The following is a 24,451-nucleotide window of genomic DNA, read 5'->3' as shown; positions in this document are numbered from 1 at the left end:
GAGTGGGGTATATGGGAACCTCATATTGTTTAATGTAACATATTGTGTGACTTATGTATCTCTTTAAAAAAAGAAAATAAAAAATATTAAAAAAAGTTCTCTAAAAGGTATATAATGTAAATTTTCAAAAACTACCAAGTTTTCAACTTTAAAGACATTTCATGACCAAAGGGAGGATAAAAAAATACTAAGATGATAATGCATCAAATTTAGATACTGTTAATATTAAAATTGCCAGAGAATCACATGTTGCTTTAAGTGTTAATATAACGGCAGAAAGAAAAAAAAAAGAAAAAAAAAGGGAGAGACTAAAAGCCATTATACTCAAATAAAATAAAAGTTATGAAACAAAGATTTTTGTACCTTCACGTTGATTTTCAAACTCTTCAGATAAAAGATGGTAGCAACAACCCACACTGCAAACTCCCCTGATTTCAGGCTTGGAAGCAAATATTCGCAGAGTATTTGAAGCAAGATCACCACAGGTATGTAGACCCACCATCAAACAATCCTTTAAAGATGAGAAGAAAAAACACATTTTAGCAATTAAAATTAGGGTTAAAAAATAATTCAGTAGAATAGGTGGCTACTTATAATTATCACATTCTCCCTAGAAAGTATTATATACTTAAAATTTTCATAATAAATAATTATTTCCATTCTAACCAAAATGGCTACGATTTCCTATCACTACTGACATACTTTTGAGTTGTTTTATTCTAATGGTTTTGGTTACGTATCCATTTATATGATTTCTGACCCCTTTTACAACTAATATTTGCTTAACTATTAGTCAAAGGAAAGGCTGGTAATGCACATTACCAGAACAAACATGTGATTTGAGACACATTTATACCATACTTTGACCATGTTAGTCAAATTTTTTATTGATTTCAGTTCTTCATAGATTGCACACTACATATAATTCAGAGATCTGATAAAGCAATATTATGGAAAACAAATATAAGTGGTTCTGACATTTCTGCTCTACAGTTTAGTTCATTTATTGCATATATGCTATATTAAACTCAATATAAACATTTTTGTTCTAAATTTTATAATGGGAATTTTATGCAAAATTTTCCTAGGAAATATTTCTTCTAATTACCCAAACCCTAAAAAATGTATACACACACTCATACACAATGGGTAAATATGCGTTCACCATTGAAGTTTGGTCAATATATTAATCATTACAAAGTTGAATTTAATGTAATACCTTTCTGTCTTTGATATTACTCATAGAAATTTAGTTTAAAAAGCAGCAAAAAGAAAGTTTTATACAGGAAATTTGGTCTCTATTAGAATCACACTTTTATAATTTAGAACCAAAAGGGTTTTAGAGAACTCCTATTACAATCTTCTTATTTTACAGATGACAATATTAAGCCAAGATAGTCCAAAGTTCACATTAGTGTAAAATTCATAATTAGAACATAGGTATACTTATTTATAATTCAGTTTTTTTTTAAACTAAACCATTATGCCTCTCAAAGTGCTTAAGCATACTCATTTAACAGATTAATTTCTTTACCATACCAACTAAAATTAATTTTAGAGGTATAAAAAAATATTGAAGATACATTTACTTAAGAAATGTCAAAGAACTAATTATTACTAAACTAAATGAATAAATTATTGTATAAATGTTGAGAGCACAAATTTGGGAAATTGACAGCCTTGTTTTAAATTACAATTCAGCTACTTGGGTGATTTGTGTTACATTGTGTTACTCTGTTATTCTGTAAAATTGTGATAATAACAGTATCTCACCTCAATGGGTTGCTGCAAGGCTTAAATAAATTAATATCCATAAATGAGTTAGTATAATGCCTCGCATAATATAAGACTCAGTAAACATTTTCTACTTTTTCTTATTATTAAATTTATGAATTTATTATTAAAATTAAAATGCCAAATAATAGATGTGATTAAAGTATATTTTTATAACTATATTAAGAACAAATACAATTGTTTAATGTAAATATTTAAAATTATCTTACTAAAAATTTTATTTAGCTCATATAATCTAGAAACAAAGTTAAACTTTTTTAAAGAAAAAAGCTGTGGCTCTAAATGGCTATGACCTGAATAGAACACTTAGGGGGCTTCAACCACCATTCTCTTCAAAATACATTTTTTTGAAGGGTTGTACAACTATTCTGCTTTTATTTAGATGTTATAATGTTATAAATAAAAAAGAAATCAGAGAGCAAAGGTTTATTGCTAATTAAGAGTAGAGCAACAGAATAAACAGGAAAAGTTTATTGCTAATTAAATCTTTCTTTAAGCTTAATTTAGTTCTCTCTAAAGATAACAGAAAATTTAATCTCATTCTTTACTGTATTCACCATATAGGATTACTTAATAATATTGGCAGGTAGGAGACTAGAAGACAAAAATATGCAATCATCATATTATTCTAAAACTTAAAGATTTAAGTATTGTGTTTTTGGGGGTGCAGGAGGTGTTGGTTATTTGTTGGTTAATTTTGGAATATGAAATTGATGATTCACTATAGAGCTGAATTATCACAAATGAGCTCTAGAAGCTCCTTCTACAATATTGTTTTAACATACAATGTTTCCTTTATTTAAGAAATACAGTCTTCCAGTTATATAACTTGATATACTTATAATTTAGAAAAAGTAAAAGCCTTAAAGAATACTTAGAAGCTATTCTTTTGTTCAAGGAAATTGCATATTTGGTTACCAATGCTTACATTAAACATAATTTTGCCCTAGATATTTCTCTACTTCAAATTTAAATTAAAAATAAAATTTAAGCACTTTTTTTTTGGATTGAAATTTTAATTCCTATGTTGCACAGTAAGAACATGGCTTACTTCCTAGCTTTTGTGCTAATACTTCCCTTTGATTTAGGGGGCCTCAATTGAGTGGAAAGAACTCTATTCTAGAATGTCCTTTGGTCAGATTTTGATAGCCATGGAAATCATGAAAGCCTGGTTATAATTTTATTTTCATGGTATTTTAGATTAATGTGTCCAAATAAGATGTTATGTAAGCTACTAATACAATTTAATTCTATGTCTTATAGCACTTTTGTAAATTATATTTAGAAATTTAAATGTAAAATCACCTCTAGATCTTGAATAATGTCACGAAGTTCTGAATCAGCAGTGATAAACGAGGTTAAAGGTGAATATATATTTGATTCACTTGACTTTGAGGTTGTTTTACTTCTCTCTTTATTTATTTCAGATATTTCTCTGATTGGTATTTGGGATGAAGCAGCAGGCTCTAAGGCATTAATAGGTAAAAGGTCTTTAAGAGAAATGTCATTTTCAAAACACAATTTTTCTTTGTGCAGCGGCTGAGCATGTAGGTTTTCCATTTGTTTTCTGATGTTAGAAATTACAGGGTCCAAAAAATCTGGCAAAAAATCTGATGTAGATCTCTTCCCTTGATTTATGAGACTATTACTGTTACACTCTCCCTCAAAATCTACTTTGTATTTAATTTCATCTTGTGTCTTCCTTTCTTTTGCCATTTTTAATGCCAGTCCATTGGCATCTAATCTTGACCGACTATGATAGACTCTCCAATGTTTCTTCAGTTTCCTGTTTCTTTCCTCAGCTCCATGTGTACTGATATTTGAGGAATCAATTCCATAAACTTTTAAGCCATAATTCAAGGACAAAAAGGAGCTTAGGTATCCTTTCCCAGATCCCAGGTCAATTACCTAAAGTAAGAAATAGAGAAGGAAAAAAAGCAATTTTAGTCAGGTATATATTTTTAAAAAGCAAGTAAACAAATAGGTTGTGAAATTTACACAACCTGTTTTGCTTGTTTTTATTTTAATCATAATAAATACCAATCACTCTCACCATTTTTATTCAACAATTTACTGGAGATTGTAATCAACGAAGCAAGTAAAAAAATAAAGGGCATAAATATTAGAAAGGAAGAAGTAAAACTGTCTTTATTCATAGATGACTTGACTGCATCTGCAGAAAATCCTGGGGAATATACAAAAATGTTAACAGAACTAAAAGGTGACTTTAGCAATGTGTCAGGACACAAGGACAAAAGACTACCCATGAACAATTAGAATATAGACAATATAATAGTAAAGAACAATTAGAAATTTAAAATAACCCAATTTAAAAGCAAAGAAGTAGACATACTTAGGAAATTTTTTTTTAACAAAATCTGTGCAATATCAATACACTGAAAGCTATAAAAGATTATATTAAAAAAAAAATTATTTTTTTTGAGGTACCAGGGATTGGGATTGAACCTGGGACCTCCTCATTTGTGGGAACCACTGAGTCACATCAGTTCCCCTGAGTTAGCTTTTTGTTGTTTTGCTGGTTGTTCAGAACCAAACTTGGGACCTCCCATGTGGGAAGTAGATGCTTAACCACTTGAGCCACATACACTCCCTATATAAAAATTTTTGAAGATATCAATAAAGATATAAACCATGTTCATGTAATATCAGACTCAATTTTGCTAAGATGGCAATTCTCCATAAATTAACATACAGATTCATAAAATATTAATATCATAGCAGGGCTTATTGAAGAAATTGGTAAGTAAATAATACTATTTAGGTGGAAAGACAAAGAATCTAGGATAACTAAGACAATTTTGAAAGAGAAGAAAGATGATTTATACTGATTCTAGAATAAAGTTACAGTAATCAAAGCACTGTACTGTTGGTATAAAAGCAGAATATAAGTTGATGGAAAAGAACAGAGTCCAGACTTGGAGTTAACTGATTTTTGACTAAGGGACCAGGGTAATTGAATGGAGAAGACAGTCTTTTCAATAAATGGTGCTGCTGTAACTGGATATCTGTATGGAAGAAATGAACTTTGACTACCACATGCCAAACAAAGAAATCAATTTAAAGTGGATCACAGATCTAAATGTATGAGTAGAAACAATTATATTCTGAAAAAAAAATATATGAGCAAAACTTCATGACATTGGGTTAAGCAAAAGATATTTAAGTAGGCAATAAAAAGCATGAACTATAAAAAATTCATAAAATGGACTCCATTAAATTGAAAACTTTTGCCATTCAGAGTGCAGAGCTAAAAAAGTAAAAAGAAATATTTGCAAAACATATATATGACAATGGGCTTATATCCAGAAAATATTGAAAATGCTTATAACTCAATAATAAAAAGACAAGTAGCCCAATTAAAAAATGGGCAAAATATATGAACATACTTTACAAAATAAGATATACAAATGGCCAATATGAAAAGATGCCCAACGTTGCTAGTCACTAGGGAAATACAAATTAAAACCACAATGAGATACCTCTACATAAATATTAGAATGGCTATACTCAAAAAGACTAAGAATACCAGGTATTGGTGAGGATGTGAAGAAACAGGAACTCTCATACATTACTGTTGGAAATTTAAAATGGTATAGCCACTTTGGAAACAGTGTGGCAGTTGACCAAAAAATTAAACTACACTTACCATAAGATTCAGCAATCCCACTCATAGCACTTTTCTCAAAAGAAATGAAAACATGTCCAAAGACTTGCATGTGAATGTTCATAACCTTACTCATAATAGCCAAAAAAAAATGGAAACTACTCAAAAGTTCATCAATTGGGGAATAAAAAGACAAATTATAGTATATCCATACTATGGTATAGTACTCAGCAATAAAAAGAAACAAAGTATAAATACACACAACACTGATGACTCTTAAAAGCTATGCGCTCAGTGACAGAACACAAACACATAAGTCTACATACTATATGATTCTATTTATATAATATTCTAGAAAATTCAAAACAATAAGCACATTACTAGTTTCCTGGTGCTAGGGCAAAATAACCTGCAAAAAGGCATGGAGAAAGGATTTTTAGGGAGATGGAATTATTCTATATCTTGATTGTGGTTACATAACTGCATATATACCAAAATTCATCATACTGTACACCTAGAATTGCTAATTTCTTTTTAATACTTAATGTGAACTTAGTTTTTTTTTAAAGATTTATTTATGTCCCCCACTCCCACCTCACTGCCCATAACCGCTGTTTGCTCTCCATGTCCATTTGCTGCACGTTCTTCTGTGTTGCTTGTCTTCTCGTCTTCTCTTTAGGAGGCACCGGGAACCAATCCTGGGACCTTCTGATAGAGGTGAGAGGCACTCAATCACCCGAGCTACCTCAGCAATCTGGTTTGTTGTGTCTCTCACTGTCTCTCCTCTGTGTCTCTTTTTATTGTGTCATCTTCTTGCACCAGCTCTCTGTGCCACCTGGGCCAGCCAGCTCTCCATGCTGCAAGAGCCAGCGTGCTTTCCACCAGGAAGCCCTGGGAATTAAATCCAGGACCCTCCATATGGTAGAAAGGAGCCCAATCACTTGAGCCGTATCCGCTTCCCAGAATTGGCAAATTTTATCATGCAATTTTTAACTCAATAAAGTTAAGGAAGACAAGGAAAATTTCAAAAAACACAGATTATTATTGCCATGTCATTTTACAAGAAATTTATGAACACTTATAATAGTGAAAGCGTCATAAGAAAATCATTTAATCTTATATCTATCTTTAATTCTTAAAATCAATTAAACCCTGATATAAGTATGAGTCACTCAAGGAAATATCCTATATTTGAAGTAATACTTTTCATTAATAAATCTTCATCACTTCAGGGTATTGCCTACTGTATGTTAATCTCTGGGCTAGATACTGTGGGAAATACAGAAGCATTGTATATATTCTTGACTTTATGGAGTGATGACCTAACTGAAGATTTCATATCCATACTTATAAATATAAGAGCTATCAAGGAGAAGTTCTATTAATCACTTAACCCTTATCTGAATCTTCAGAGAAAGTAAAGCTCTCCATCCCCTCTATAAAACATAACCCTTAATACCAATGGCAAGCTTAATGCTAGCAACCAGCAGGATGCTTGTAAACATCAACACATTTGCTCACACCAATTCACATACGTGCTTACTAAAAGGTAATTGAATTTGTTTCCAGATCTCTTTATGACAATTCTACTAGTGAATCAGGAAATTCTGGCGACAAGGAACAGAACCACATTTACTATCTTACTCAAAAAGAAATCTGGCAGTAGAGTGGGTGAACCATTCAGAGACTCAACCATGTATGGCCTTTGGGTGTGGAGTTAGTTGCTCTATGGTCTGTTAGGGAACAACAGGCTCAGGTACAAAATACTTTCAGCAAATGACCACTTTATTACTTACAAGGCAAAAAGGGTCCAAAAGAACAAGGCAAGAGATTTTATTGTGGACAGTCCTCTGGGAAGTCACCTGCTCAGGTTAGAGTCAGCAGCTCTGCATGCCCTCCTTTGCATCAGAGATAAGGGACAGTTGTGCTGCTCAAGTGTTGTGTTTTTATAAACTCCAGGGTGAAGGGGGCCCTGTCAATGAGCAAAAAAAGTATGCTTCAAGCAAACTTTGTGCCATAGCAAGCATCTGGGGCTGGCTGAGATTTAACATCTTCCCCAAAGTACTTGAGGTCTCTTGGGAAATGGAAATGGAAACACCTACACAAACAAGCAAAAAATAGAAACATACTGAATACCTGTACAAATAAGCATGAGGAGGCAAGGGCTGAGAGATGGCCACTGAGTGTGTCCATGACATCCCCAACACCGGGGCAGCTTATTGGTTATGCCTCTTATTGTAAGATGGCTGTTGAAACTTCAATAATCATGTCTTCACAAAATAATATCTAAACCCTATTCAATAAAGGGGTAAACTTTTCTAGAAAGTCTCCTAGCAGACTTCCAATTGTACCATGCTGACCCAAGTTGACTTTTTAATAACATATGTAGTATTAGCAATAGAAGACAAAAACTGTGCAATTACAGGTTAACACTAGCAGGAATCTACAAGAGGTGCAACTTCTACTTTTCAATCAATCTGGGCCTAAGAGCAAAATCTCCACCAGACTGATTCCTTACCCTTTACCGACAAAACCCTTTTCCTTGCTGGATTAACTGCCCTAGGCCATAGGTTTGAAGACAGAGGAGTCTCCAGTCTACCTGGGGGGAAGGTATCTTCCTGGTCTCCTAATTCTTTTTAGACCTTCCCACAGAAAAGTCTACACCTTCTACTACACACAAGTTATAATTTAAAATAATATTAGTAATACACTATACTTCAGATGAATAGTTATATACTGTTGACTTGACTTAGAGGTCTAATTACCATTCTAAATCTAATGACACTCAAATTTATAATTCCAGTTTGGAATTCTCCCATGAACTTCAAGCTCATATATCCAACTATTGACTGAACATTTCCACTTGGATATGTAACAAACACCTCAAATTTAACATGTAAAGAACTGAGTTCTTGATATTCACTGTAAATTTGCCCCTCCTATAATCTTCCTCATCACTGTTGATGGTATCTCCGTAATTCCTTTCTTTATCTCATACCCTACATCTTTTTCTCATACCCTAGAGTTTGTGACCAAACTCTACTGGTGTTTTCTTCAACATGCATTCATAATATGATCATTTGCCCATGTTACCTCATACTTACTCTATCCTAAGTCTGGCTAACCCAAGTTGGCTTTTTAACTGTGAAAGCTTCCTCAATGCCCTCCTAGCTTCTATTTTTTCTGCCTTCAATCTTTTTTGACAGAGTAAAATGAAGTCTGACTATGCCATTCTTCTGAGTAAAACCCCTCAGTCCCCTCATTGCCTTTCTGATCTTATCTCCTGCTACTAAGCCCCCACTTTTTACTGAGCTGTTTACTTCAGCTCTGGAAGCTTCTGCTGCTAATTTATAAAAAGAACCAGCCTGGATATCTACAGACTATGGTGAAGTGAAGAATGTGAAGAAAGCAGAGAACTTGCTTCAGAGCACTCTTCAATACAATAGCCAGAGGGATCCAATGGCTATAATGGCTTCCATCTAATTCAGAATAATGATTTGGGCTCTTATTCTACAACTACATGACCTGCCCTCTCTCCCGCCAAACTCAGCTCTTACTACCTCCTCTTGCTCACTCAACTGGAGCCATTCTTGCTTCTTACAATTTCTTGAACAACCTAGGCATATTTCCATTTCAGGGACATTGAACATGTTATTCCCTCTACATTAAGTTTTCGCCCCAGATATTCTCATGGATAGCTCTCACCTCCTGAAAGAGGTCTTACCTCAAATGTTACCTTTTCAGTGAAACTTACTTGCCTCCCAATCAAAAACTTTAATCCTCCATACCTGAAACAGCTGCATCCTTTACTTTAAAAAAAAGTTTGTCTTTAGTACATATTATCATATACAACATATACAGTACAATAAAATATACTTATAATCTCATTTATTGTCTATCTCTCCTCATTAGAATATAAATGCCATCAGGACAAAGATATATTTTTTTTTTGTTTTGTCACTACGGTATCCTCAGTATATAAAACAGTTTCTGACATATGGTAGGAGCTAAAGAAATATTTATTAAATGAACAGATGAACAAATTTTAGAAATAAAAATTAGAAGCCTTGGTAATGTAAATAAGAAAGGCAAAGGTTTTTGGCATGTAGGTAAGCAATATGCTTGAGGCAAAGACGAATTCTGTTTTTTCTTCTCAAGTTCTTTATGGTCACTGGTAAGGTTAATTATTTTCGAATCTTTCCATCTACTCCCATGAAGTCTATATTTATTACATCTACATTTAAAAGAAAAGTGGTATATAAATAATATATTTAAACTTAAATATTTTGAGAATAAAATATTTTGGTATTAAGTGATTTCAAGAGAAAGCCCGCACAAGTCTTCATTTGCTAAGGACAATCTGATTTTGATATATTTGGACTTACCAAAAATCATACACTTTAGGTCATTTCACTCACTAAGAACAATCTCCATTTCTGTGAAAAAAGTGTCTACTTCTAAAGTAAGTCTAACATTACACAACAAGCTGTTTCAAAAATATTTTCTCTGCACCTTAGATATAAATCTGCTTTATTAGTTGAAAGTTATGTTATTATGCAATATTTCATATAAACAAAAGAACAACTGTAACATACATGCAAAGTTATGAAGCACAACAATAGAGCAAATGCTCCTTGTCTTAGTTTGTTATCCCAGAGGCAAATTCTGTGACAACAATTTAAGAATAAGTAATTTGGTAGGTGAACACTGGTAAGGAAATAGAGAAAGACAAAGGAAGGCAGTCCAATAAAAGATATGTTATCAAGTAGGATACCAATGTAGGGTTTAATCACACTTGGAAACTCTGAGACCTAGTATAGAAACATATACCTCACAATTACCCCACCTGAAATTGTCAGGGAGTTGATACATTTTTCCATTGACTTGCATATTCCCAGAACTTGTATGGAGGCACTGCCTCCTTCAGCAGCCAGAGAAAAATCACAGAAAGAAATGCAGACATTGCCAGTTGGAAATAAGGCCCAATATATCATGACGTCACATCCTTGGCAACATACAGTTTTGTCACTAAATCTGTGCCATTCACGTGGGTATAAAATGGCATCCCAATGTGGCCTTTATCTGCATTTATCTGGAAAATTCTATGAAATTATGTCTTTCAATATTGTACATCCTCCATTCCTTCTCTTTTCTTCTTCTGGTAAACTGAAGAGATGAATGACAGATCCTCTCAATCTATTCTCATATATCTTAACCTCTCTTTCATGTTTTACATCTTTCTGTCTCTGTGCTGTATTATGTATAATTTCTTCTACTGAGTCTAATCTACATTTAATCAATACACTAAATTTTTGTTTTTATTAATTATACTGTTAATTTTTAGAAGTTCTGTTTGAGACTTCTACTTTCAGCCATTTTGGAATAGGTGGAATAAGAGAATGCTGACTCACTAACATTTGGTGATAAATGAATCTTATAGAATAATAATGCAAACACTATCATTTTATTTTTGAGGAAAAAAAACCTGAAAAATTAAGCCCACAGGAATCCTTACTGAAAATCCTTAAAGAGTATACATAACGTTTTTATATTATCCTTCCCTATAATTCCTCTGCAATTTTCCTCAATTCTTTAACCTGCATTACAGATATCCTACTACTTGTAGCCTTCATCCTATCCAAGTCTTTAATCACAACCAAAGATAGGAACATATAAGTAATCTGAGCTCAACTATCTAGTTGGACTTAAGATTTAGGCACACTCACTGATATGGGATCTGTTAGCTTTGTCATGAGTGCTAGACTCCCTTGTTGCTTTTGCAACCACCATATGTAGATTATTCCCAGGAACTGGAATATCAGCTATGACCCTAAACTGAGTCACATATCTCCTGTTCCTCTTCTCTTAGGTTCCAAAACTAAATGATTGGGCTTATGACTTGATTTTTATACAGAATCTGAGTCCAGTTCTTATGGTCTCTGTTGCTCTGCTTCCCCTAAGGATGGGCATTTATCCCATTCATCCACCCTGTCCCTGGGTTCATGCCATCCATAAACAGATCTTCTATTTAGCTTCCCTGCCTACCCATTATCTGAATTTTCTGTCTTTAGGCCTGTCCTCTCCAGTGGACTTTTTGTTATTAAATGATGCTTTAATTTCCTGATCTTGTTATGCCCCCTTTAACTATCATTAACTTGTCCATTTGTTCCTCTTGAGTTCCTCTTGTTCCTTCTCACTGTCAGCACTCTTAATGGACACTAGTAATCATCATTTCACAATCACCTGAAGGATTTTTGAAAACTTAGCACTTACCCCCAATACTCTGATATAGTATGGGGACAGTGTATTTGTTCTTTTTACTTCAGCTGAGACTCATTGCCAAGGAGCCTGGTAGCTATTGCTCAAATACGGCACTGGAGAAAAGGTTGATAACTTTGTCTCTACCCACAAGCTGAAAACCTATGTTGACACAAAAGTGACTCTACATGCCGAGGCTCAAACTCTCCACGGTCTAGAAGAAATCATGGAAGTTTCTAATATCTAATAAAAATTGTAGGAAGGAAAAGACTCCTTTATCCCTCACTGCTCTCTCTGCAGGGATAAGAAATATAAATTACTATTTTTTAGTTCAAAGTGGGCAATTACTTTTTTTTATTTTCAGACACCACCACTTTTCAAAAAAGCTACTTTTCAAAGTATATCATGCATTGTGCAAACACAAGTGATTATGAGTCTATGAAAGAATCCAAGTCTTAAAAAGAAAATTTCTTTCTATTATTTTACTGAGGCATATATCTCAGACCACAACTTGGTAACCCAGATTCTGAGAATACTCAGCAGCAAACAAGTTTGTGGAATATCATTTTCTTAATATTTTCTCAAGCCGCTAGTTATAACAGTAAGCAGTTATATCAAATAGAATAAACCTTAACTTCTATCCCCTCTGAAAAGAGTGAAAACTGTGGCAAAATATTGATAGTCATATCTTCTTTTTTACTATAAATGTATTATCATTATTGTATACTGAGAAACAAGAGATATGCTTAAAGGATCTGACATCTAACATCAGCTATAATTTAATAACATTTTAAAGGCTAGATAGTGATAGCAGAAAATGAAATTTGAGTAAGACAAAAAATGGAAATATTTTATCACTGAAAATAGAGAGAAATATTCTGACCTGTTTTATTCCACAGAAATCAGCAATACTGCTGGTCAGCTCTGACATCACCTGAACTTCATGCGATTTTTTCATACTCATAAATTCATCTGGCTTCACATTTTCCCCTGAACAAAATTTGAAACAAAATTAAAACTCTGCTATTAAAGAACAAAATCTAGTTTGAATAAGTTGGTGTTCATGTTTTGTGTAATTAAATATGAAAATAACACAGAGATTCTATTGTGGCATCTGGATGATCTTTGTTAGTTTAGCTGCTATGAATCAAATCTGAATTCACAAAATAAATAACAAGACCCATAGAACAATGGTATTATCAGAATGTTCCTCAATACAGACAGTAATTAACATAAAGGAAAAAAAATAAACTATACTATAAAGTAAATTTTCTTCATCGGAAGCCACTATTAAGAGGGTGAAAAGGCAAGTCACAGAGTGGGAGAAGATATTTACAATACACACATATATATGTAGGACCTGTATACAAGAAGAAGAGAAAACAAAACAAAACAAAACAAACTCCTTCAAATCAATAAGAAAAAGACCAGCTAATAGAAAAATGTGCAAAAGACTTGAATAGGCATTTCAGTAGTTGTGCTGTCCAAAATGGTAGACTAACCAAATGTGACTAATTAAAATTATTTTTAAATAAAGTTAAATCAACTAAAATTAAAAATTAAGTTCCTGCATTGCACTAGCCATATCTGCAATGTTTAAAGCCATATGTGGCAAGTTTCAACTATACTGGAAAGCACAGCTATAGAACATTTCATCATTGCAGAATACTCTATAGGACAGAACTTTATAGTATACACTATACACTACTGAGAATATTGAGAAGGCCCAAATACATATGACAAGGTGCTCACCATTATTAACCGTAATGACCACATGAAATTCTGATGAAGATGTGGAGCAAGGGGAACTTTCAAATATTACAAGTGGGAGTATAAATTGATATATCCTCATTGTAAAAAATGTTTGTCAGTATCTCCTAAATTCATATATATGCAGACACTATTACTTCCACTACTAGAAAAATATACAACAGAAATCTGTACATATGTGCATTCAGACATTTATAAGAATGTTCATAGTGGCGCTATTCCTAATAGTCCAAACCTGAAAACTCAAATATTTATCAACAGAAGAATGGAAAAATTGGATATATTCATAGAATATATACAGAAATGAGCAAAAAACAGACTTTAGCTACATGTGATAATATGGATAAACTGTGCAAAAGAAAGCAGAATTTCTCAGTGGTAACAGGATTCATAATAATGATTATGATTATTCTATTTAGGATGGGAGTAGTGATGGGGATGATACTTCTGGTGTGCTTGCAATGCTCTATTTCTTAGTCTGGGTGGTGGCTTTCTGGGTGTTTTCATTTTGTGAAAATGTGTTATGAATATTTATGTAAAAAGGTTCTTGAATAAAGTATCTAAAAGAATTTTCTATATTTAAATAAATACTAACATTTCAAATATACTTCTTGTACATGAGCAAAGAATGAAATTTTGAAAGAGGAAATAGAATCATAACCAGCCTGCTGCTCTATTTATTCCTCTAGAATGAGGTTTCTGAACAACAGAATTACTGACGTTTTGGGTCAGATAATTCGTTGCTGTACGAGCTGCCCTAAGCATTGTAGGATGCCTAAAAGCATCCTTGGCCTTTTCCCCCTAGACACCTCCCAAGTTGTGACAATCAAAAATATTTCCAGAAATTGTCAAATATCCTCTTAGGGGAAAACTGCCCTGAGATGAAAACAGTTGTATAGTATCTAGCATGATTAAAAAAAACATTATCTATATCTTTATGTTCATGAATTTTTCTGGACTCATTTTCAACTATCATTATCTGTTACACAAATAAATAAATTTCATTCCATTCTTGAGAAGACATCCACATGGCAATTACTTGCTAAAACTGTTTTTTACATTCGTGTTATAAAATGTGTCATATATAGAGCAATTCCTTTCAATTTTACTATAATACTGAATTCAAAATTCCATTCCTTTCCACATCCTCAACACATTTTAGGAGAGAATCCATTTTCCTGCCCTTTCCAGATTCTAAAGGTTGCTTGTATTTCTTGACTTGTGGACCCTTCCATATTCACATTCATAGTTAGTTGAATCTTTCTCACATCACATCATAATGACTGATTCTTCTTCCATCTTTGAAGGACCATTGTTATTATACTGGATCTACTGGAATAATCTAGGATACTTTTCCTATTTTAAGGTCAGCTGACAAGCAACCTTAATTCCATATAAAACCTTAATCCTCCCTTGTGATGTAACATAACATATTCATAGGTTCCAGGGATTAGGATGTGGACATATTTGGGGGGCCATTAATCAGTCTACCACAACATGTTCCTCCCCATCCACCACCTCCTAATAACTGTTTATTAGCAGAGTACTAAGAAGAATCAAAGAGGTCATACACAAAGATGATGGCATGTTAGAACATGGTCTCCATCAGGGATGTTTAGCGTTCAAAAGGGGCACTATGCCATTCTTTTGGCAGACAGTAATATGGCAAGCCAATATGCTGACATGCAACAGGATGGGGAATACACGCCCTTCTCACTCACCTATCACGAGCATGTACCCCTTCATGGCTAATCAATTCTTCCTCTTATATTTAGCATATCTCATAGTCCATCCTGACCTTGAATAGTGCTCTTGCTGTTTGTTCCTGCCAGGGAAAAAATTTCTTTGACCACTTTGCTGTCCATAAAGCCCTCTGGACCTTATAAAGGGCACCTAAGACTGCCTTATAATAAAGTATCTCATGAAACTTTGACAGAGGTTTATTCAATTGCTGCCAATCCACAGTAGCTGGGAAGGTGCTGGTTCTATTCAATGGACTACAACCTTCTTGACAATGTTGCTAATGAATTCATTTGCAGCCAGAAGGTGCTGACCAAGAGCCATGATTCATCAAATAGCCCCTTCTTTTTAAATCCATGCCCCTATGAAATAATACCACTTAAAATTGTTAGAGAAATAAAAGCAAGATAAAAGAAGCCATACAAATAATAAAGAACAGGTCTCAGAGAGGAAAAGGTCCCTTTACAATGGAGAATGCCAGTAGATACCCCTTTACCATGAACAAATTTAGCATTATCAAGACTGAGACAAATACATGTGTGTCTTCTGAAATGATGAACTGAAAAGGACACAATATCACTTAAGTAGTATTCCCATAAAAAATGTATAACCTGTATCTAATCATGGGGGAATAACAGGACAAATCTAGCCTATATACATCAAAAGTATCAGTGTCAGGAAAAACAAAGGCTGAGGAACCATTCCAAATTAAATGAGATTAAAGAGACATGACAACTTAACGTCATGTGTGAGCCTGGACTGATTTCTGTAGAATGAAAAAAAAATTACTCTAAAGAATATTTCTGGAAAAACTAGAGAAATTTGAATACAGACTGCTTATTTGATAATATGGTTGCATGAATGTTAAATTCCTGAATGTGTTTATGTACTATAGGATGTATAGGAGAATGTGCTTATTCTTAGAAGATAAATGCTGAAGTATTTGAGAGTGAAGTGTTATTGTATTACACAGGGTTCTCCAGAGAAACAGAACGAACAAGCTATATATATAAAGAAATTCATTATAAAGAATCGGCTCATGGGTGCTGGCAAGTCCAAATGCCACAGGACAGATCACAGGTGGAAACTCTAATTAAGGGCGATGCTGAAGCACTTAGTCTGAATTGCCTAGGGGAGGCTGGCAGGCTGGAAATTCTGGCAAGATCCAATGTTGAAGACCATGTTTCTTCTGGCCTCTGAAATCCTCAGTTCTAGCATTTAAGACCTCCAAATGATTAGATGAGGAGACTCACCATACTGTGTTGTTGTTAAGCATAGATGTAGTCAACTTATTACAGATGCCACAGTTCATCTGAAAATATCCTCACATCAACAAGGCCAGTGCTTGACCAATCAACTGGATATCATAATTTAGCCAAGTTGAGGAATTCTGGGAATATGGCCACGGAGTAGGCAGGCAGGGATCAACTCACTCACAAAAATAGTGGAAAAAGAGCCAAAAGCTGCCCAAGGGACCTGACTTAGAAGTCAGCAGATCAGGATACCACTGTGTAACTCTCAGAAGAGTTAGCGACAGAAAGGCAATGAACCCAAACAACAAACATGAGTTAACAAACCACCACAGCAGCCAGGAAGGGCTCCCATTTCCCACCCTCAAGACAATAAGCCTGGATAAAGCCCCTGGTTCACTGCAGACAACTGACAGGGGAACAGTTATCTTCCTCTCTGTCAGCTGTTACAAGGTAAGAGACAGGGTGTCGGAGGGCTTCTCTTCAGTGAATTTGGCCAGTACAGCCTGCTTGGAATCTTGGCTCTGGCCAGGTCAGAAACACAGATTTCCTTCAATCTCTATTGAAAGAAATACCTTTGTGGAAATGTACACTGAAGAGTGCCATCTGCTGGCCAGCCAGGAAACTGCAAGGAGAAAAATTGCTTTTAAGTTTCTCCTACCCCACACCTGAGAGAAAATCTGTTCCCCATTACTGAGTCCCTAGTCTGATTTTGATTACTTAAGCTGGGCAGTTTTAAAGACTTAGAATAAGATGAACCAAACCCCAAAGAAGAGCTGTGAAAAAAAGTAGTAGGCAAGAGAAAGAAATTGGCTGTTAGAGTAAATTCACCAACATATTCTGATGCCTAGACATCAGCAATAATTACAAGCCATACTAGGAAACAGAAAAAGATGACTCAGACAAAGGAACAAGCCAAATATCCTAACATGATACAGAATTTAGGACAACTAATCAATGATAATTACACAAATCTACTTAATCAATTAAAAAAATTGAAGGAAAATATGACTAACGTACATCTGCTCCAAGAAGACATTGGGTGAGCATAAAGAACAATTTGAAGGCCTGCAAAGAAAGTAACAGAGTTTATGGAATGAAAAACATGATTGATGAGATTAAAGCTACATTAGATGGGAGCGGATGTGGCTCAAACAGTAGGGTCCCTGCCTTCCAATGGGAGGTCCTAGGTTCAGTTCCTGATGCCTCTTAACAGCAGACACAACAAGCTGATGCAACAAGCTGGTGAACAAGCAGATATGATAAGCAGACACATGAGCTGAGAGCAGATGTGGCTCAAGCGGTTGGGCACCCACCTCCCACTTGGGAGGTCCTGGGTTTAATTCCCGGTGCCTCCTAAAGAAGACAAGCAGACAACAAGTGGACACAATGAGCAGACACAATGAGCAGACAACAAGCAGACACAGCAAGTAGACAGTGAGCAGACAGACGAGGGAGTCATCCCAGGGTGGGGGAATACATTAGAGGGTAGCATATATAGCTCAAGTGGTTAAGCATGCTTCCCATATACAAAGTCCCAGGTTCAATGCCTGGTACTGCCAAAAAACAAACAAACAAACAAAAAACCCCAACTCATTGGGAGCATGGATATAGTTCAGTGGTTGTATCATATGCTTCCCAGGTACGAGGTCTTGGGTTTAAAACCCGGTACCACCTAAAAAAAAAAAATTAGAGGCATATAACAGCAGATTTGAATAGCTTGAAGACAGTATTAATGATTTCAAGGACAGAATATCCAAACTGGAAAAGACAGGAGAACAAAAATAGAAGAGGATGGAAAAATGGAACTGGGTCTTGGGGAATTGAATTACAATACAAAACGCACAAACATACACATCATCAGTGTCCTAGAATGAGAAGAGAACAGAAAGGGGCAGCAAGAATATTTGAGGAAATATTGCAAACTTCCCAACCATTATGAAAGATTTAAATATGAACATCCAAGAAGGACAATGCACCCCAAACAGAATAAATCCGAATAGACCTACTCTGAGACACCTACTATTCAGAATGACAGATATCAGAGATAAATAGAGGATTCTGAAAGCTGCATGAGAAAAGCAAAGCATCACATACAAGGGAAACTCAATAAGCTTAAGTGTTGACCTCTCATCAGAAACCACAGTGATGAGATGAAAGTGGTATGATGTATTTAAGGTACTGAAAGAAAAACTGCTAGCCAAGAACTCTATTTCTAGCAAAACCATCCTTCAAAAATGAGGGTGAATTTAAAGTCTTAAAGGACAAACAAAAATTGAGAGAGTGTGTTACCAAAGACCAGAATTTCAAGAGCTACTACAGGGAGTACTGCAGCCTGAAAGGAAAAACAACAAGGGTGAGAGACTTGGAGAAGAGTGTAGAAATGAAGATTATTAGGAAGAATAAATAAAGGGTAAAAAGAGAGACAGACAATTGTAAGAAAAGACAATGGAAAGCCAAAGAATAAAATGGATGAAGTAAGTAATGCCTTTACAATAATAACATCGAATGCAAATGGCTTGAACTCCACAATCAAAAGACATAGACTGATAGAATGGATAAAAATTATATCCTTATGGTGAGCAAAGCAAGCCAGACACAAAAGGACAAACACTTCATGATTACATTACTATGAACCAAATAAACTGTGTTACATATTGTATGATTCAAAGAAAAAATTTATATGTATGCAGTACATTTGAGAAATGTATGTTTTTATTTAACTGCATTTTCTTTTTATTTTTTATGTTTGTATTTTCATTTATTAAATGTACAAAATAAAGTTAAAAAAATTTATGAGCCATCTATATGCTGTCTACAAGACTCACCTTGGACATAAGGACACAGCCAGGTTGAAAGTGAAAGGATGGAATAAGATATTCCATGCAAATAGTAACCAAAAAAGAGCTGGAGTAGTGGTATTAATATTGGGCAAAAAGAGTTTAATGCAAAATTGTTATAAGAGAAGGTCATTATTTATTTTTTAAAAAGGGCAATTCATCAAGAATAACTATAATATGCACCAAACCTGGGTGTCCCAAGATACATGAGGCACACACTAGCAAAACTGAAGGGAGAAATAAATGCCTCTACAATAATAGTTGGAGACTTCAATATACCACTCTCAGTATCGGATAGAACATCTAGACAGGGGATAAATAAAATAACAGAGATCTTGAATAATATAAATGAACATTTATAAAGCATTACACTCACAACAGCAGGATATACAATCTTTCCAAGTGCTAATGGATCCTTCTCCAGGACAAATCATATGTTGGGTCGCAAGACAGGTCTCAATAAATTCAAAAAGATTGAGGGAAGCAGATATGTCTCAAGTGATTGGGCTTCTGTTTACCATATAGGAGGCCCAGGGTTTGGTTCCCAGGGCCTCCTGGTGAAGGCAAGCTGGTCCGCATGGATTGCTGGCCCACACAGGAGTGCTGGCCCACACAGAGAGCTGGCATAGCAAGATGATGCAACAAAAATAGACACAGAGGAGAGACAATAAGAGACCCAGGAGACCAGGGACCTGAGGTGGCACAAGAGATTGAATGTCTCTCTCCCACTCCAGAAGGTTCCAGGAATGGTTTCCAGGGCTTCCCAAAGAGAAGACAAGCAGACACAGAAGAACACACAGCAAATGGCCACAGACACAGAGAACAGACAACGAGGAAGGGGGGAAATAAAAAAATAAATCTTTAAAAAAAAGACTGAAATTATACAAAACACTTTCGGGTGGTAATGGAATGAAGCTACAAATCAATGATGAATAGAAAAATGGAAAATTCATAAATGTATGGAAATTAAAAATACACTTTTAAATAATCAGTGGATATAAGAAAAAATTACAAGAAAATTTAGTACTTGCCTTGAGAAGAATGAAAATAAGAGCACAACATATCAAAATCTAAAGGACGAAAGTAATCAGAGTGACAACCAGCAAGATGGTGGCAGAGTAAGGAGCTCCTAGAGTCAGCTCCTGCTACAGGGCAGTTAAAACATCAAGACCAATCTGGACCTAGCTGAAGCACCTGTATGGGGCTCCACGAGACCAGAAGAGTATCCTGGAACAACCTTGAAGGAACAGGAGGAGACTGCCCATCTGCAGAGATTTGTAAGTAGGGTGTTCCACACCATGGAGGCTGGTACCCATCCTCCACTGGATGCACAAGCCACCTCGGGAGCTGTTCCATGGCTGGCATTAAAAGCTCCACTTCCCAAAAATGGGGGAGGAAGAGATGGTTGGGCACCAACTTCAGCTACTAATTAGTTAATTTGGCAGGCTAAAGTATAACCCTAAGAACAGCTGAAGTTTAAACCTGTCCAAGTCAGAAAGAGGCTGGTAGTCATCATCTTAACTTTGTGTCTGGCATGAAGGGAAGCAGGGCAGACTGAAAATCACAGAGCTGTTGGGACCAGCTTCTTTCCATCCAGATCAGATAGCAGCTCTAGCCTAGGCCCAGCCCCACCTCCGGCAGGGAGGAAGCTGGGGAGACCTGTGCCACCCTCTCTGGGAAGTTACGACCAAGCCGGTAATTATCCTTCTTTGGCAGTGCAAGCTGTCCCAGGAGCTATCCTATGGCTGGAATTTGAAGGTCCATTTCCCAAAAAAAGGGGAGGAAGAAATGGTTGGCCACTGAATTCAGCTACTGATTAGTAAATTCAGCTGGCTAAAGTATAACCCTAAGAACGGCTAAAGTTTGAACGTTTCCAAGTCAGAAAGAGGCTGACAGCCACCATTTTGACTCTGTCCCCAGCATGAGCAGAAGCCAGACTGACTGGAAATCATAGTGACCATAGGGACTGGTTTCTTTCACCTAGATCAGCCTGCAGCCATAGTCTAGGCTTCAGCCCCATCTCTGGTAGGGAGGAAACTAGTGGGCCCTGCACCAGCCTATCCAGGTAACTGCAGGTACATCTGACTGGCACAGACTGAATAACAGGAAGTCTACTAGGGTAACTGCGGTCATCTTGGACCCGCACTACATAGACTGCTGCCCTCACCTGCAGTTACATCCCCACCCAAGGTAGGGGAGAGAGGGGCATGAAGCTTCCTCAGTCTCTCTGGGAAACTACAGTCTAGGCCTGCACAACTTGGATTATTCCACACAGCTGTGACTCTGTGCCTACCCCTGGCAAAGGATAAACCTGGGAGAGGCTTCATTGGTCCCTGGGCAATGCGGGAAACTTTAGCCTCCACAGCTTATAGCACCAAGTACATCCTTGGCTCCTACTACACAACTAGCAATGAAGAATGGGCAGGAAGCCCTAAACTAAAGAAAAACTGCAACCAGAATAAATAATCTAGTAAGTCAGCTGTGAAGACACCAACAAAAAATTACAATCTACACTAAGAAACAGGAACATATGGATCAGTTAAAGGAACAAGATAAGATGACATAATGAATTGAGACAACTAATCATAGATGTTCAAACAAATCTCTTTAATAATGAGATGGCTAAAGAGAGTAAGGATATTAAGAAGACATTGGATGAGCACAAGGAAGAATTTGAAAGCATACACAGAAAAAGGGCAAACTTTATGGGAATGAAAGGTGCAATAAATGAAATTAAAAAAACACTGGAATCATATAATAGCAGATTTGAGGACACAGAAGAAAGGATTGGTTAGCTTGAACAAATGGCCTCTGAAAGTGCACATACAAAAGAACAGATAAAGAACAAAAAAAAATTGAACACGGTCTCAGAGAACTAAATGACAGCAAAAGACATGCAAACATATGTGTCATGGGTGTCCCAGAAGGAGAAGAGAAAAGGGGCAGAAGGAATATTTGAAGAAATAATGATGGAAAATTTTCCAACCCTATTGAAGGACATAGATATCCATGTTGAAGAAGCACAACATACTCCCATCTGAAAAAATCTTAATAGACCAACTCCAAAACACGAACTAATCAGAATGTCAAATGCTATAGACAAAGAGAGAATTCTGAGATCAGCAAAAGAAAAGCAATGCATAACATATAAGGGATACCAATAAGATTAAGTGCTGATTTCTCACCAGAAACCATGGAGGCAAGAAGACAGTGGTCTGATATATTTAAGATACTACAAGAGAAAAATTTCCAGCCAAGAATCTTCTATCTGGCAAGACTGTCTTTCAAAAACGAGGGCAAGTTTAGAATATTCATAGATAAACAGAAACTGAGAGAATTTCTAACAAAGAGACCAGATATTCAGAAAATACTGAAGGGTGGGCTAGAACCTGAAGAGAAAAGACAGGAGAGAGAGGCCTGGAAGAGAGTCTAGAAACAAAAATTATGTCAATAACAGTAACCAAAAAGTGTCAAAAGAGTGGTGAAAATAATATATGACAGATAATCTCAAATAGTTAGGAATAAACTTAACCAATGATGTAAAGCACTTGCATTCAGAAAACTGCAAGTCATTGTTAGAAGATATCAAGCAAGGCCTAAATGACTGGAAGAACATTCCATGCTCATGGACTGGAAGACTAAATATCATTAAGATGCCAATTCTACTCAAATTGATATACAGATTCAATACAATACCAATAAAAAGAACACCAGCATTTTTTTAAAAAATTGAAAACATGATTATCAAATTTATTTGGAAGGGTAAGGGATCCTGAATAGCCAGAAATATCTTAAAAAGGAAAAGCAAGCTCTCATCTCCAAACTTTAAAATCATATTACTTAGCTAGAGTGGTAAAAACAGCATGGTACTGGCATAAAGACAGACACATAGACCAATGGAACCAAACTGATGGTTCAGAAACAGACCCTCACATGTATGGTCAAGTGATTTTTGACTAGCCTGTCAAACTCACAAAACTTGGGCAGAACAGTCCATTCAACAAATGGTGCTGAAAGAACTGGATATCCATAGCTAAAAGAAGGAAAAAGGACCCCTATCTCACACCTCATCCAAAAACTAACTCAAAATGGATCAAAAACTTAAAAATAAAAGCAAGAACTATAACAGTTCTAGAATAAATTGTAGCAAAATATATTCAGGACCTGGTGGTACATGGCAGATTCTTAAAGGAGGTAAGAGGAGGACTGAGATGCATTACTGATGTTTAATGTATGCAGAAATTTTAATTAGCTTTACTGTAAAAGTGTAGAAATGTACAGAGTGGATGGTAACACATAGTAACAGCCAGTTTATAAATGGGGATGTGGCTGAAAATGGCAGTCTAGGTGTGTAAATGCCAATTGACAGAATGCTAGAGAATATTCTAGGAACAGAACAGCACAGTAAACCAAGAGGTGGATGAAATTGTGGTTGATGGTACAGATGCAAGAGTACCCTTTGTTAGCTAGAGCAAATGTACACCACTATTGCAGGGTGGTGGGAATGTGGAGAAGCACAGGAAAAATAAAACTGGAGTGACCTATGGACTGTGGTTAGCCGTAATAATGTAATATTCTGGTATCTATGCCAAAGATGTACTGTGTTGATAATGGGGCAGTATTGAAAATGTGTGCCAAATGTACACTATGGATGTGGTAACAATCAGATGATATTATCTTATCTCTAACAAATGTTCCACCACAGTGTGGTGGGTTGATAGAGGGGTGTTGTTTGGGAATCCTTCACATTTACGAGATTGTTTTGTGAGTTTACAACTTCTGTCATAAAAACATATTTAAAAAGTAATAACAGGGTGGGTTGGGGGGGAAAATACACCAAATGTAAGATAAGTACTAGAATTAGTAGTAAGATTTTGACAATATTCTTTCATAATTCGTAACAAACATCTCATGACAATGCAAGTGTTGGTCGACGGTTGATGTATGGGACCCCTGTATGATGTTATGCATGTTTGCTTTGTAAGTTCACAAATTTTACTACATACTTACTGTTTGTATGTATGTTCATATATAAATGATACAAAGATAATAATAACAGGGTGGGTTGGGAAAATACTTTGGTTAATAGTATTTTGATAATGGTCTTTAAAAATTAATAAAAATGTTTAACAACAATGCAAGGTATTGGTGCTAGGGTGAGGTACACAAGAGTT

General features: G+C 35.5%; 1 protein-coding gene across 3 annotated transcripts in view; it reads right to left on the bottom strand.

Moving 5' to 3' along the window:
- METTL25 (methyltransferase like 25) overlaps positions 1-24,451 on the bottom strand; it is a 154,941-nt gene that overhangs the window by 102,935 nt on the left and 27,555 nt on the right. For all 3 annotated transcript variants that reach the window (XM_004463551.5, XM_071218981.1, XM_058308502.1), the window contains exons 3-5: positions 12,561-12,667; positions 3,100-3,702; positions 364-511 (exon numbers count right to left, since the gene is read on the bottom strand). In XM_004463551.5, the coding sequence (XP_004463608.2) occupies positions 364-511; positions 3,100-3,702; positions 12,561-12,667 (858 nt within the window). The remainder of the gene's footprint in view (positions 1-363; positions 512-3,099; positions 3,703-12,560; positions 12,668-24,451) is intronic.

This window comes from Dasypus novemcinctus, chromosome 12, assembly GCF_030445035.2.
Source record: "Dasypus novemcinctus isolate mDasNov1 chromosome 12, mDasNov1.1.hap2, whole genome shotgun sequence".
NCBI lineage: Eukaryota > Metazoa > Chordata > Mammalia > Cingulata > Dasypodidae > Dasypus > Dasypus novemcinctus.
Note: the sequence above shows the minus strand (reverse complement) of the source record. Positions and strands in the feature narration are given on the sequence as shown.